We start from the raw sequence: 14,613 nt of genomic DNA, 5'->3' as shown, positions 1-14,613 counted from the left end.
CTAGGAAGAGGTTCTGACATGTACTGCTTTGCTGAACTCCATCAAAATCCCCACCCTGAGCTGTACTTTTTTGCTTGCTCAAATGAGAAAGTGTGTAACCTAATCTCATTGTTTACTTAGCCACTGCACCCTATACAGGAATAAATCCTTGTCAGATCAGCATCACAAAGTTGTGGTACAATGCTGATCTGACAGAATCCCATGAAAAAGGTGAATGTGTTGAAACAGGGCGGGAAGAATCAGGATGTTTTCTTTACAGCTCTTTTCAAAGTTTCACATTTTCCTCATTATCCTCAGAGTTTCTCAGGAGCCAGATGTAAAATGTGACACTGCTGTAACTGCTTATATGCTACAAAATCTAATGGTTATGCTCAGCAGAAACCAGGCTATTTACTTATAGGGAGTTACTGTTCTCAACTATATAAAACTAGATGAATGGAAAAAAAAACACAAAGCAAAAGATAAAAAAACCTCTTGGCTCTAGGCTATATCAACTTCTGATATGAAAGAAGAAAACTAAACCCCAAAGTAATCATATATCAAATTTAAAACCAAACAAAACAAAGCTTGCTCTGCCCCGGTGTCTTTTTTTTCCAAAGAATATAAATGATAGAATTACTAGGCATCAGTTAATTCATTATTTCTTCTATTTCCCCCATATTTATTTTTCCACCATAAATAAATAGTATTGAAACAAATCTGCTGTACTTTCTACTCAACAAACTCAAAGCCTGTCAGAAAACTAATTTAGATATACTATCAAGAAGAATCAAATTGGTAAAATGCTATCTAGCTTGGAATTAGAAGATGAGCCAATGACACTCACAGCTGCTTGCTTTGTCAGGGTTTTATTATCAATTATTACTCCCTCTTAGTTCAGAGCACCTATAAAGGAGGGAGCAGAAGAGATGAGAAGTGGTATAAGGGGGTTATGATGCCTCTGAAATTGTTTGCAGTCACACACCACACACCTGCTGTGCATTAGGAAGGAAGCAGCTCTACTAGAAAAGCAAAGTCTGCGCTTCAGTAAAGACATGGAAAACAACCCAGCTAAGACTAAGATAGGCTTGGACCAAAGTCAAGAAAGCCTACTGAATTGAAATGTAAAGATGTCTGAAGTATTGTTAAGAATGATTACCATCAGCTAGACAATAACACATGGAATTCAAAATAAGGGTCCCTCCACTCAAAGAGTACTAACTTATTGTTGACTGCTGCAGTTTATTCAAACTCTCAGTTAGTGACAAGCAGATCAAGCATCAATTAATGCTTTCAAATTTCTCCAGCAGTATCATGCATGAGCCAATCAAGTTCAAAACCTTTATCCCAGTTTTGGCACAGACATGGGATGGTTTGAGACCTTAAAACAGGCAACAGAGTCTTCACAAGGGATGACAACACTGAAGACCACCAGGATGGTAGATTCATCTGAAATTCGTCTCCTGGTATGAGTGAACCATAACGAGAATAACTGTTATCACACAATAACTTCATTTCCACCTTAAATAGTCTGAACCTGCAACTCACTCGCACACACACACAAAACATTAAAATCACAATCAGACCATAAAAATGTGCAAGTGATTTCTACAGAATTATGCATAAGGAAACAATCATGCTGTAGTCAAAAGCAAAAAATAAGGAAGCTGAAAAGGAGACCAAGAAAAAAAAATCACTACTGAATTTCAACAGCTGAACCACAGCAAAGAATGGAAATATTATGAAGATACAAAGAAAGATCAGAAAAAAATGAAATGCCATCTACTGAGTTGTCTTGGTCAGAGAAAAAAAAAAAGGCATTTGCTTCTGAAATTTTGTGCAGTTAGAAAACCTGTACAAAGCACTCAGCACTTCACTAAGTTTTTCATCATTTCTTCATCTCATATTATAACACATGAATTCTGAATTGCCTTCTGGAAGCCAAGACAATATCATGTCATTTTATACACATTTTAAATACACCATATATCATACCATTTTTTTAATATACCATATTTTATCTAGAATAACCGTCCAGAAAAGGCATCACAATAGGTTTTGACAAACTTCAATTAAAAACAACTTCACAGTGATCAAGAAGCTAAAAATTACACTAGCTAATGTTTTTGACTACAGCCTTGTTAAGGTTTCCATGTCTTTTTAACCTAGTTATGGTGATGCTGGTAATGTTCAATGCAAAAGGAAGGATGAATCAGACATAACCGAAGCACATTTCTATCTGGAACAACATGCAAAACTCAAAGTCAGAAGGACTTAGATGATGATTTTACTTGCACGATTACATTTCAACTGCACTATAAGGATTAGCAGACATACAGGTGAAACTGTATGTCTGGGCAGAAGCAAATTCGTAATTGTCTCAGCTAAATTTCTTCTTACCTCTTAGACCATTTGCTCAGTAATTAAATTAAATTAAATATTTATATCAAGGCTTTAACACAGGCAACAAAATCTTTCTGAAGGGTGACAATACCAAAGATCACCCAAACAGTATGTGTATATATGTGTGAACATATATATGTACACATATTTATATGTAAATATCCATTCAGTTGTAAGTGTGTGTATACAATCTATATATCTATACATGCACAGATTATATACACACACGTGTGCACTTACAACTGAGTGGATATTTACACCTGATATTTCTGTTAAACACTTTTTGCTGAAAATGCCCCAAGGCCACTGGAGTAACTGTATCATTTGTTTTTAATCTAGAAATTAAGTTACATTCTGAATTTATTAAATGATCTCCACAAAAAAAAGATCTTTGGACATCTTAACTGTCAGTTCTCTTACCATTACTATTCAGTGTCTTCATAATAACTTCCATTTGAGCAAACTCATAGTTATAGTCTGGTTCTGAAGAAGCTTCACTGGCTGCATCCAGATCATGCTCTCCTAACAAAGCTTCTTTCTCAAAGTCTTTCAGCCAATCTCGTCGTTTCCTCTTTGGTAAATTGATTCTGTGTAAAAATAAAAATTCAGTTTCTAAAAGGTTTATGAAGAACAGTGCAGGGAAAAAAAGACCGAATGTAAGAAAGCTGGTAAATAAATATAAACTATTACCTAAAAAAGTGGTTGTTTCCCCATAATATTCTATCTCCATGCCATAACTGAGTGACAGAACACACCAGTGTACCATTTACACAGGATCTGAAAAAAGAAAATTCAACTTCAGAAAAATCCTAAAACGAAATGGTTGAGAAGTATTGTTTCTCCCACATACAGTGATTTATATTACATAATGTACAAATCACCTAGGTTCTCATTAAAGTATGAATGAGACAGTTACTGGTTTGATTCCTTGCATCAGAAGTAAAAACAAAACCTCTTTCCCTTTCAGCTCTGACTGCTGCAAATTTTCAGTAAATAGATAAGATTACTGTTAGCTGAACTTTCTTTTTATTGCCCATTTTTCAAACTGGGTCACTGTCTGTTTCTTATGAAGTCTACAAACTTGGTTGCATATAAATCCTGTTGACAGAGCTCTTCAAGGTACAGGTTAATCCACGCATGTAAAACATACTGCTAACATACAAGGCACTCAACTATAAGAAAAGACCCTAAGATCTAAATTGCATACTTGTAAGTAACTAAGCAGTAAAGTTAAGGCAATAGTACTGCTTATCTTTTGTCATCAGATATTAAGTGATAAAGACATTTAGAATTCTATGCAAGAATCCACAGCAGAAACAAAAGGAAAATATGACTTCACAACACATGTTTAATTGACACAATAGTAATGGTGGTCTTTGGATCTCTTTTCTCACCTCTTCTCTCAGAAAATACCAAGCTTTACAAAAGGAACTTCTCAGAGGCAAGTTTTCTCCTCCCACATTAAGAACCAGCCTCCTATCCCATCATCAGGTTGAAATAGCCAGGAGCAACTCTGTCACCTTGCTACCAGCCAGTATACATATAAGCAGTGGTTCCTCATTCCTAATGATTACTTTCTTGTGATGGTTTATTCTGAGCTAAACCACTGATAGCTCATTATTAGGCAGTGGCATGTGGGGGTGTGTGAGGAAATCTTGGTTTTATCTCTGAATTTCACCTTCTACGTATCTAAGTCACTTATACCACAGCTACTCACTGATCAAAAAAAGATATTTCTGACTTGGTAAGATAAAAACACATGCAAGTCATCTTCTGGTAATGAAAAGCAAACACTTTGCTGAAGAGCAAACAAGTGTTGTTGATCGTCCTTACCTGGCATTTTCTTTTGGTGTGAGTGTGACTTCTCCATCCAAAGCAATATCAATCTCACAGTGCTCAGGTTGGATTCCTATACCAAAGAGCTGTATGTCCTGAGAAGTATCTGCACCAACTCTTGTGTGATCCTGAAAAACAAGCTATTACTAAGAGAGAAGCAAACTATTGCTGTTTACATAACTAAAGCAATATTAGTTGAAGTACTGAGGCTCCACCACCTACATGTGCCCTTTGCTAGGTACTTTTATAGAGCAGAAATGATGCCACAGTAGATCTGAGGACTGGAAAGGTCTCTCATACACTTCTGTTCTGCTCTGCACTTTATCTTCCTCCAGCTTCAAGCAAAGCAAAATAAAGCAGCTGATAGACAAGTTCTGATTTTAAAATACTCCCAGACTATGCATACATACAAACAATAATACAGAGAAGAAAACAAGCCATGTCATGCAGCCATGTGGAACAAAGGATAACAAGGAAAGTAAAACAAGACACACAGAATTGGCTGCTTTTCAGAAGACAGCTATATTAATAATGCAGCTAAACATACTAATCTCCACATAATTGCAAATCATACCGTAAATCTGGCTGAAAAAACTGTATTTTACTATTAAATAAGTTGTACTCTATTTGTTACTGTTCAAATATAAAAGCCTTATCTCAACCACTAAAGCAGAAAAATACTCATAAAACACATAAGATAGTCTTTTCTATCTTGTTAACAAGAAACTCCTGCTTACCAAGTATTTCCTACTCAGCCTGCCTTATTAGGTTTGCATTTGAAACTCCGACAGGAAGACTATTCTAAACTGAATGGTATGGAAGATAGTAGAACAAGGAAAATGTATTTCAGCATATTCTTAACAGGGCTTCCTTCTCACTTTCTCTCCTCACCTGGCACCTTCTTTCTTTTTTTTTTTTTTTTAAAGCTTTTTCTCCCACTGAAGCCTATACTTACTCCTACAATTATGGCTAAACATGATCCCTTTACACTCTAACTCACTGAATATTTAAGAAAATTCTCAACTCACTAACAAAAAGAAGCATCTTACACTAGGCTCTTACTTCAGGAAGAACAGCTCTTTAGTGCAAAAAGTAATTCTATACACATCCTATCTGAAAAACCCAGTATTTATCTCGATTCTGGCAAATACTGAACACTTCTTCCACTGCTGGCAACCAGTAGATCAATTAGGAAACTACTGAAGCTGAAGGGAAAAAGTAAACCTGAACAGCAGGAGGAGTCCTATTCTACTTTACTGCAACTAGTCTTATCAATCTAAATACACTCTGAATTATAAATCAATCCAGAAATCAAAAACAATAAATATCCTTCCATTCTATGCAAACGTCTTGTATGCACTCTTACCTTCAAATAGTAAACCAAAAGTTCATTGAGTGCAGGGTCTGCATTCAGGTTCACCAGGTAGCACTTGTCATCTCCAACCTTGATACCTGAAGACTCTAGGGAAATTCCCATGCTCTCTAGCTGTCTTTGTCTCTCCTGCAAGCACAAAAATAGATTAATCTTGGCTGCTGCAATACGTAGAGACAAGTATAGCAAGTAAATAAAAGTACAGCATCTAGAGCTGAAGATTAACACACCCTTAGTATTCTTGTAACAGAAAAATAGAACTTAGGACAATGGTCAAGTATAATATTAACATAATTTTTATACACCAATAACAAAAGGTTAGACTTAATCCTCAAACACATGCTTTAATGATTGTATCAGAGGTACTCAGGCATTACAGAGGGTGGATTTGAATCTCTGTATTATTAAAAACTAATCTCAATTGCAGTGAAAATGAAGATAATAAGTCAGATAATTTTGGAAAGAGCATGTCGCAGTTTAGGCTTACAACTTTCCAGTATTATTATTAATGCAGATAAAGCATCTGCTTGGTTCAAACATGTCATTTGCTCTTCATTCATAGCTTTATCTTTTTTTTTTTTGGCTGGTTTGGGTTTGGCCAGTGAGGTTCTGCATTTTTTGTGTCTATTTAGCAGTGACTGCACCAAAGCATGCTTCTGGAACATAAAGACTAGAAAGAATAACCAACAGAAGTCACTCTTAAAACTATAGATGGTGGAAATGACAGAAAGATAACTGAAATCCCAAAGTCTTACTTCAAGTGTGATAATAACAAACAAACGTTAGTGAATACCTGGATTCATTTGCTTTCTCTGGTCAAGAAAACACTATAAGCAACAGCAAATGTAAACAAACACAACCCAAAATTCCAATCCTTTTGTGATTCTTGGTTTTCTTAGCCATTCCAAGGGAAACTGTTCAAGATCCCATTGCGTTCTTATAAATAAAAGAACATCTCAAATGCATTTTCATGTTCTAATTTTAAATGAAATATTAGCCTTTATCAACTACACCATGATAAAACTACATTTATTCTAATGAAATTTAGACTGAAAGAAAATGGAGAGCAGAGAAAAGGAATACAGCATAGTTCACCAGAGCTCAAGAAATTCATCTGACTTGTACTCAATGAATATCTGACCTTTTCTCCTCAAAACTTCTGAAATACCTGTGCAATTTCTTCTGTTTTCCTCAGCTTTTCTTCCCAGGTAACTGTTAATTCTTTTATTAGCTTTTCAGACTCTTCCAATTTTTCCTTCAGTTCTGGTGCCTTCATGGCCTAAAAGATGGAGATTAGCAAATTCTTAAGGTACAGTTCACATTGCAACAGTTGCTTAAAAAAAGGGAAACTGAACACAGCCAACTGAATATCAAATGCTGTAGATACAGAATCGGTTTCAACTATTTTCCTGTGCATTTTGTGGCAGAAGAAACAGGTCATTTGCAAAGGAAAAGGACAGAATAATAGAATATTTTGGGTCAGAAGGGACCTAGGCAGGGACACCTCTCGTTAGATCAGGTTGCTCAAAGCCCCAACCAACCTGGCCTTGAAAGCCTCCAGGAAGGAGGCATCCACAGCCTCTCTAGGCAACCTTTCCTAGTGTCTCACCACCCTCACAGTAAAGAATTTCTTCCTAATATATAGTATAAACCTACTCTTCTTCCAGTTTAAAACCATTTCCCCTTGCCCTGTCACTACATGCCCTTACAAAAAGTCCCTCCCTAGATTTCTTACAGGCTCCCTTCAGGTACTGGAAGGCCATTATAAGGTCCCCCTGGAGCCTTTTCTTCTCCAAGTTGCAGAGCCCCAGCTCTCTCAGCCTGACCTCATAGGGGAGGTGCTCCAGCCCTCTGACCATCTTCACGGCCCTCCTATAGACCCACTCAAACAGCTCAATGCTCTTCCTTTGTTGGGACCCAAGAACTGGACACAGTACTCCAGGTGATGCCTCACCAGTGCAGAGTAGAGGGGCAGAATCACCTCCCTCGACTTGCTGGCCACACTTCTCTTGATGCAACCCAGGCTACAGTTGGCCTTCTGGGCTGCAAGTGCACTTTGCCAGCTCATGTTCAGTCCTTCATCTGATGACACTCTCAAATCCTTCTCTTTAAGAAATCACCCTATAACACATCCAGATTTGAAATAACTGAAGATCTACATAGTACTACATAGGCTAATGGAACTACACAGGCCAACAAAATCTGCAAGCCTGGCCACTCAAGCTTCACTGTCTGTATAAAAATACCAGAGTATTTCACTTAAGTCTCAGTTGTCTGAAGTTCAACTCCAAAGCCTTCCTTCCAATAATAGTTTTAAATACAAATTCCTCTTGATATTTAGCTTTCCATTCTATCTTGCTTTTGTAAGCGTTCCTAGAGTTTCTTTTAATCATTTAAGAATGACACCATTGATTACCTCTGAAGGAAGGCATGCACTGAAGCTAACACAGGCTTCTCATTTCACAATAGGAAAGAAAAGCAAGGGGGCTGAATATATTCCACTCCAAATAAGAGCTCAACATGCTGGCCGATAACTTCATGTGATTGTTTTCAATGGAAAGTTGAAGAGACAGAATGTCATGGTTTTGGTTTTTGCTTATTTGATTTTCAATATTCCACATCAAAACATCATGTACTGGAATTGAAGTGTTAATGCTCTAATTCTACGTACCTATCCCTATACATTACGGAAGTCACGGGATCTGACCCTTCCGGGGGGGGCGGTCTCTTACTGCCTGGCAGTGGGTGCTGGAGGGTGCTTTCCTAGCCGTTCCAAGCTTTTCAGGTTTGACTCGGTCTCGGGAACTCTCTCTCATATCTTATTTGATTTATTAGTCTCAATTTCAATTAGATTGTATTATATTGTATTATTTTGTATTCCGATATCATAGTTAGTAAAATAAGTTTACCTCCATAGATTGTTGCCGCTGTTTTTTTCCTTTTCCCCCTTCCTTCCCATTTTGTGGGCCCAGGTGGGGGGTGGGGAGGGCAGGGGCCTACTGCCCCCTGTCACGGGCATAAACTGATCTAGTTGATTCCGTGACAGATTTTGGTGGAGAATGCGGGCATAGCTGCCTTTTGTTTTTGGTTTTTGCTTTTTGGCTCTTAGAACGAATCTCGCTCTCTGCTCTTAGAGAGCTTCGTTAGGGAGCATTATCAGTAGTTCAGGTTTTGTGCTGGGAAACTTGACCTTGAAAGACCAGGCGTACTGCCAGTATTCTGGGATATTTGTAAACTTTGAGCACTGCTTAGTCTGGGTAGTGCCTTTTTTTTTTCCTTTCCCCCCCCCTCTTGTTAGTTTCAGTTCATTAACCCTTTTTGAGCAGAAACCAGCGATGAACCCACTCTTTTTCGTGGGAGCGCTGAGTAAGGGATTAAAAGCTATGGTGTTTCTCGCGACCTACTGGCGAATCATCAATGTCATCATTACTTGTTGTGGACTTGTGTACATATATAACTACATATGGGCACTGACGGAGACGCCTGTATGGTACCTATCTTGGTACCTATATGCAATGTTTAATACGAATTTTGACACTTGCATCCCGGATGGAATGGCTAATTTCACAAGCAACTACATCCCAGATGGAATAGCTAATTTTACAAACCACACGATGTTCAAACCAGTTTCCAGGTTTTCCTTTTGGTTTATCAGACGCTTTTCCAATGCTGAGTTAACTCTCATGCTTGTGGTCGTAATATCACTCTCCCTGAATGTAGTCCTATACAGGAATAGTAAGCAGAAGGAGTCTCCTCCAGAACCAGAGAATGCTGACTGGCAGGGAATATGGGGAGGTTTAGGAAAAATCTTAAAAGCATTGGGACCCGCAATGTCATGGGATTTCACTCTTGAGCACCTGTGGGATCCCCAGAAACTTAGCCAGTATTTGGAACAGGGGCAGTGCGGCTTAGGTAAATCTAAGGAGGTACAACTTATTTGGGGTTTGGCTTGTGCTTACCGTGCTCTATATAATACTGTTTTGGAGAGAGAGAGTTTCCGAGCTGAGATTCAAGCCAAAGGGGAAGTCAAATCTGATCAATTACAGGAGACACCAGTAACAATATCAGTTGCCCCTGTGGAGGGCAAGAAATGGAAACGAGTGTCCTCACGTCTAGAACGGAAAAAAGAAGAAGAGGAGGAGGAGGAGGTGGAGGAAGATCCAGCTGAGGGGCCCTCCTCGAAACCACCAACATCAAGAAAGGCAAAAGGAAAAACTAAGAGACATGCAGAAGAGAGTGATGAAGAGGAAGTTTCTATTACTACTCGTCGGCCTCTGAAGATGACTGAAATCCAAGGCTCAAGAAAGGAATTTACACGGCGCCCAAATGAAAGTATCGTTTCCTGGTTAGTTCGCTGTTGGGACGACGGGGCCAGTAGCTTGTCTCTAGATGGTAATGAAGCCCGCCAACTAGGAGCCATTGCCAGAGATCCAGCTATTGACAGAGGAATTAGTCGATGTCTGGATGGGGCTGCCTCCCTCTGGGAACGAGTATTAACAGCCGTGAAGGAAAGGTACCCCTTCAAAAGCGGCTTGAAGCCTGTGACGAAAAGATGGGATACAGTTGAACAGGGTATCCAGTATTTGAGGGAAATAGCCGTGGTGGAAATGTTGTATGACCCGAACTGTGTTTTTAATGACCCACAAGGCCATGACCCTGAGAGAGTGAGAACAACGCGTGAAATGTGGCAGCAACTCACATCAACAGCACCAGCCAGATACGCCTCTGCACTATTGGCCGCATCGGACAGATACCAGGACCAACAGAGAAGCCCCTTAGTTTATGAATTGATTCTTATGCTCCAAAGCTATGAACAACAGCTACCCCCAACTCGCGCCGCCATCGCCGCCATCTCACAAATGACGGAGCAACTGAATAAAGTCCAAGAGCAAGTGTCTTCACTGATGAATCGTGACAAACCTGTAGAAGTATCAGAAACGCTTGATGAAGATCAGAATAGTCAAAAGAGTCTACTGAAGGAGATGAAGGAAATGATGGAACAAATGTGGATCCAACTAACTAAAGATGATGAACCCTCCTTCTCAGGTGCAAAATCAAAAATCTCAGCTGTTAGAGGCAAACGCTCTCCAGCTCCAGGAAGGAATCCTACATCGCGACTTGCCTTGTGGCGTTACTTACGTGACCATGGAGAAGACATGAGGAAGTGGCACGACCAAGCTACTCATGTACTACGAGCACGGGTGAGAGAATTACAAAGCAGATCAACCGCCAGTGCAGTTGCTCCGGTTACCACAGGTAATGAATAGAGGGGCCCTGCCCTCAGTCAGGGGGGGGAAAGGGATAATAGAGTTTATTGGACTGTGTGGATCCGATGGCCTGGCACATCAGAACCACTGAAATATAAGGCACTGGTGGATACCGGTGCACAGTGCACTCTGATGCCCTCGACTTATGAAGGGACAGAATCAATCCATATTTCTGGAGTGACTGGGGGCTCTCAAGAATTGACTGTGTTGGAGGCCGAGATAAGCCTCACTGGTAGGAACTGGCAAAAGCACCCTATTGTGACTGGTCCAGGGGCTCCATGTATACTTGGTATTGATTACCTCAGAAGGGGGCATTTCAAGGATCCTAAGGGGTATCGATGGGCCTTTGGAATAGCTGCTGTAGACACAAACAACATTAAGCAGCTGTCTGTTTTGCCTGGCCTGTCAGAAGATCCGTCTGTTGTGGGGTTGCTACAAGTAAAAGAGCAACAGGTACCAATTGCTACAAAAACAGTGCACAGACGGCAGTACCGTACCAACAGGGATTCCTTGCTCCCCATTCATAAGTTGATTCGTCAACTAGAGAGTCAGGGAGTGATCAGCAAAACTCACTCGCCTTTTAACAGCCCCATATGGCCAGTGCGTAAAGCCAGCGGAGAATGGAGGCTGACGGTGGACTATCGTGGCCTGAATGAGGTCACACCCCCACTGAGTGCTGCTGTGCCGGACATGTTAGAACTCCAGTATGAACTGGAATCAAAAGCAGCCAAATGGTATGCCACCATTGACATTGCTAATGCCTTTTTCTCCATTCCTTTGGCCAAAGAATGTAGGCCACAGTTTGCTTTCACCTGGAGGGGTGTTCAGTATACTTGGAACCGTTTGCCCCAGGGGTGGAAACACAGCCCAACCATTTGCCACGGGTTGATCCAAACTGCATTAGAACAGGGCAGTGCCCCTGAGCACTTGCAGTACATTGATGATATCGTTGTGTGGGGCGATACAGCAGAAGAAGTCTTCACAAAAGGAGAGCGAATAATCCAGATTCTTCTGCGTGCTGGTTTTGCTATTAAGCGGAGCAAAGTGAAAGGACCTGCTCAGGAGATTCAGTTCCTAGGTATAAAGTGGCAAGATGGCCGCCGTTACATCCCGACAGATGTGATCAACAAAATCACCGCTATGTCTCCACCCACTAGTAAGAAAGAGACACAATCTTTTTTGGGTGTAGTGGGCTTTTGGAGAATGCATGTTCCAAACTATAGCTTCATTGTAAGCCCCCTTTATCATGTGACGCGAATGAAGAATGAGTTTACATGGGGCCCCGAGCAGCAGCAGGCTTTTGAACAGATTAAGCAAGAGATAGCCCGTGCCGTGGCCTTAGGGCCAGTACGGACAGGGCAGGATATAAAGAACATCCTCTACACTGCTGCTGGAGAGAAAGGCCCCACTTGGAGCTTGTGGCAGAGAGCCTCAGGAGAGACCCGAGGCCGACCCCTGGGATTCTGGAGTCGGGCCTACAAGGGGTCGGAAGAGGGCTACACTCCAACTGAAAAGGAGATCTTAGCCGCGTATGAGGGGGTTCGGGCTGCTTCTGAAGTGGTCGGTACTGAAACACAGCTCCTTCTGGCACCTCGGCTACCAGTGTTGAACTGGATGTTTAAAGGAAAGGTTCCCCCCACCCATCACGCAACTGATGCCACTTGGAGTAAGTGGATTGCGTTGATTACGCAGAGAGCGCGGATGGGGAACCTCAGCCGTCCAGGAATCCTAGAGGTCATCATGGACTGGCCTGAAGGTAAAAAGTTTGGAACACCAGCAGAAGAAGTATCACGAGCTAAAGAGGCCCCACCATACAACGAATTACCAGAAAATGAAAGAAAGTATGCCCTGTTCACTGATGGATCGTGTCGTATTGTGGGAAAGCATCGCAGATGGAAATCTGCTGTGTGGAGCCCCACACGACGAGTTGCAGAGGCCACTGAAGGGAAAGGAGAATCAAGCCAATTTGCAGAGGTAAAGGCTGTCCAACTGGCCTTGGATGTGGCTGAACGGGAGAGGTGGCCAATGCTTTATCTTTACACTGACTCATGGATGGTGGCAAATGCTTTGTGGGGGTGGTTACAGCAGTGGGAACAAAATAACTGGCAAAGAAGGGGTAAACCTATTTGGGCTGCTGAACTGTGGAAAGATATTGCTGCCCGAATAAAGAATATGGTCGTAAAGGTTCGCCATGTAGATGCTCATGTGCCCAAGAGTCGGGCTACTGAAGAACAGCAAAATAACCATCAGGTAGATCGAGCTGCCAAAATTGAGGTGGCTCAGATAGACCTGGACTGGCAGAACAAGGGTGAATTATTTCTAGCTCGGTGGGCTCATGAGACCTCGGGCCATCAGGGGAGAGATGCCACATATAAGTGGGCTAGAGACCGAGGGGTGGACTTAACTGTGGATGCTATTGCACAAGTTATTCATGACTGTGAAACATGTGCTATAATCAAACAAGCCAAGAAGATGAAACCACTCTGGGAGGAAGGGCGATGGCAAAAGTATAAATATGCGGAGGCATGGCAGGTTGATTATATCACCTTGCCACGATCCCGCAGTGGTAAGTGTTATGTGCTTACTATGGTAGAGGCAACCACTGGGTGGCTTGAAACATATGCAGTACCCCATGCTACTGCCCGAAACACCATATTAGGTCTTGAGAAACAAGTCCTTTGGCGACATGGCACCCCAGAAAGAATTGAGTCAGATAATGGGACTCATTTCAAAAATTCTCTTGTAAATACTTGGGCCAAAGATCATGGCATTGAGTGGATTTACCATATTCCCTATCATGCACCAGCCTCTGGTAAGATTGAACGATACAATGGGTTGTTAAAAACAATGCTGAAAGCAATGGGTGGCGGAACATTTAAGCACTGGGAGAAGCATTTGGCAGAAGCCACCTGGTTAGTCAATACCAGAGGATCTATCAATCGTGATGGTCCTGCTAGCTCCCTACATACTGTCAAGGGAGATAAGGTCCCTGTAATACATGTAAAGAGCATGTTGGGAAAAGCAGTTTGGGTTCTTCCAGCTTCTGGAAAGGGCAAACCTCTCCGCAGTACTGTTTTTGCCCAGGGACCTGGATCCACTTGGTGGGTAATGCAGGAAAATGGGGATGTTCAATGTGTACCACAAGGAAACTTGATGCTGGGGGAGTGCAGACAGTAATTCCATGTATATGTATATAGACGTGTGCGTGTGATGCATTTTTAATCATTTTGTTTGTTTGTATATGTATATATATATATATTAAGCGTGATGTAGTGATGTAGAATAAGGGGTGGAATGTCATGGTTTTGGTTTTTGCTTATTTGATTTTCAATATTCCACATCAAAACATCATGTACTGGAATTGAAGTGTTAATGCTCTAATTCTACGTACCTATCCCTATACATTACGGAAGTCACGGGATCTGACCCTTCCGGGGGGGGCGGTCTCTTACTGCCTGGCAGTGGGTGCTGGAGGGTGCTTTCCTAGCCGTTCCAAGCTTTTCAGGTTTGACTCGGTCTCGGGAACTCTCTCTCATATCTTATTTGATTTATTAGTCTCAATTTCAATTAGATTGTATTATATTGTATTATTTTGTATTCCGATATCATAGTTAGTAAAATAAGTTTACCTCCATAGATTGTTGCCGCTGTTTTTTTCCTTTTCCCCCTTCCTTCCCATTTTGTGGGCCCAGGTGGGGGGTGGGGAGGGCAGGGGCCTACTGCCCCCTGTCACGGGCATAAACTGATCTAGTTGAT

At 41.3% G+C, this 14,613-nt stretch overlaps 1 protein-coding gene across 8 annotated transcripts in view; it reads right to left on the bottom strand.

Moving 5' to 3' along the window:
- The window catches only part of KIF13A (kinesin family member 13A), a 123,873-nt gene that overhangs the window by 37,928 nt on the left and 71,332 nt on the right, over window positions 1-14,613 (bottom strand). For 6 of the 8 annotated variants that reach the window (XM_090136877.1, XM_090136878.1, XM_090136881.1 and 3 more), the window contains 5 exons: window positions 6,759-6,869; window positions 5,585-5,719; window positions 4,216-4,346; window positions 3,073-3,159; window positions 2,803-2,969 (listed from right to left, as the gene is read on the bottom strand). In XM_090136877.1, the coding sequence (XP_089993003.1) occupies window positions 2,803-2,969; window positions 3,073-3,159; window positions 4,216-4,346; window positions 5,585-5,719; window positions 6,759-6,869 (631 nt within the window). Of the gene's footprint in view, window positions 1-1,319; window positions 1,443-2,802; window positions 2,970-3,072; window positions 3,160-4,215; window positions 4,347-5,584; window positions 5,720-6,758; window positions 6,870-14,613 lie in introns of all 8 variants that reach the window. The other 2 variants (XM_090136882.1, XM_090136883.1) reach the window with 1 other exon arrangement.

Source organism: Phasianus colchicus, chromosome 3, assembly GCF_987193195.1.
Source record: "Phasianus colchicus chromosome 3, bPhaCol1.hap1.1, whole genome shotgun sequence".
Lineage (NCBI taxonomy): Eukaryota > Metazoa > Chordata > Aves > Galliformes > Phasianidae > Phasianus > Phasianus colchicus.
Note: the sequence above shows the minus strand (reverse complement) of the source record. Positions and strands in the feature narration are given on the sequence as shown.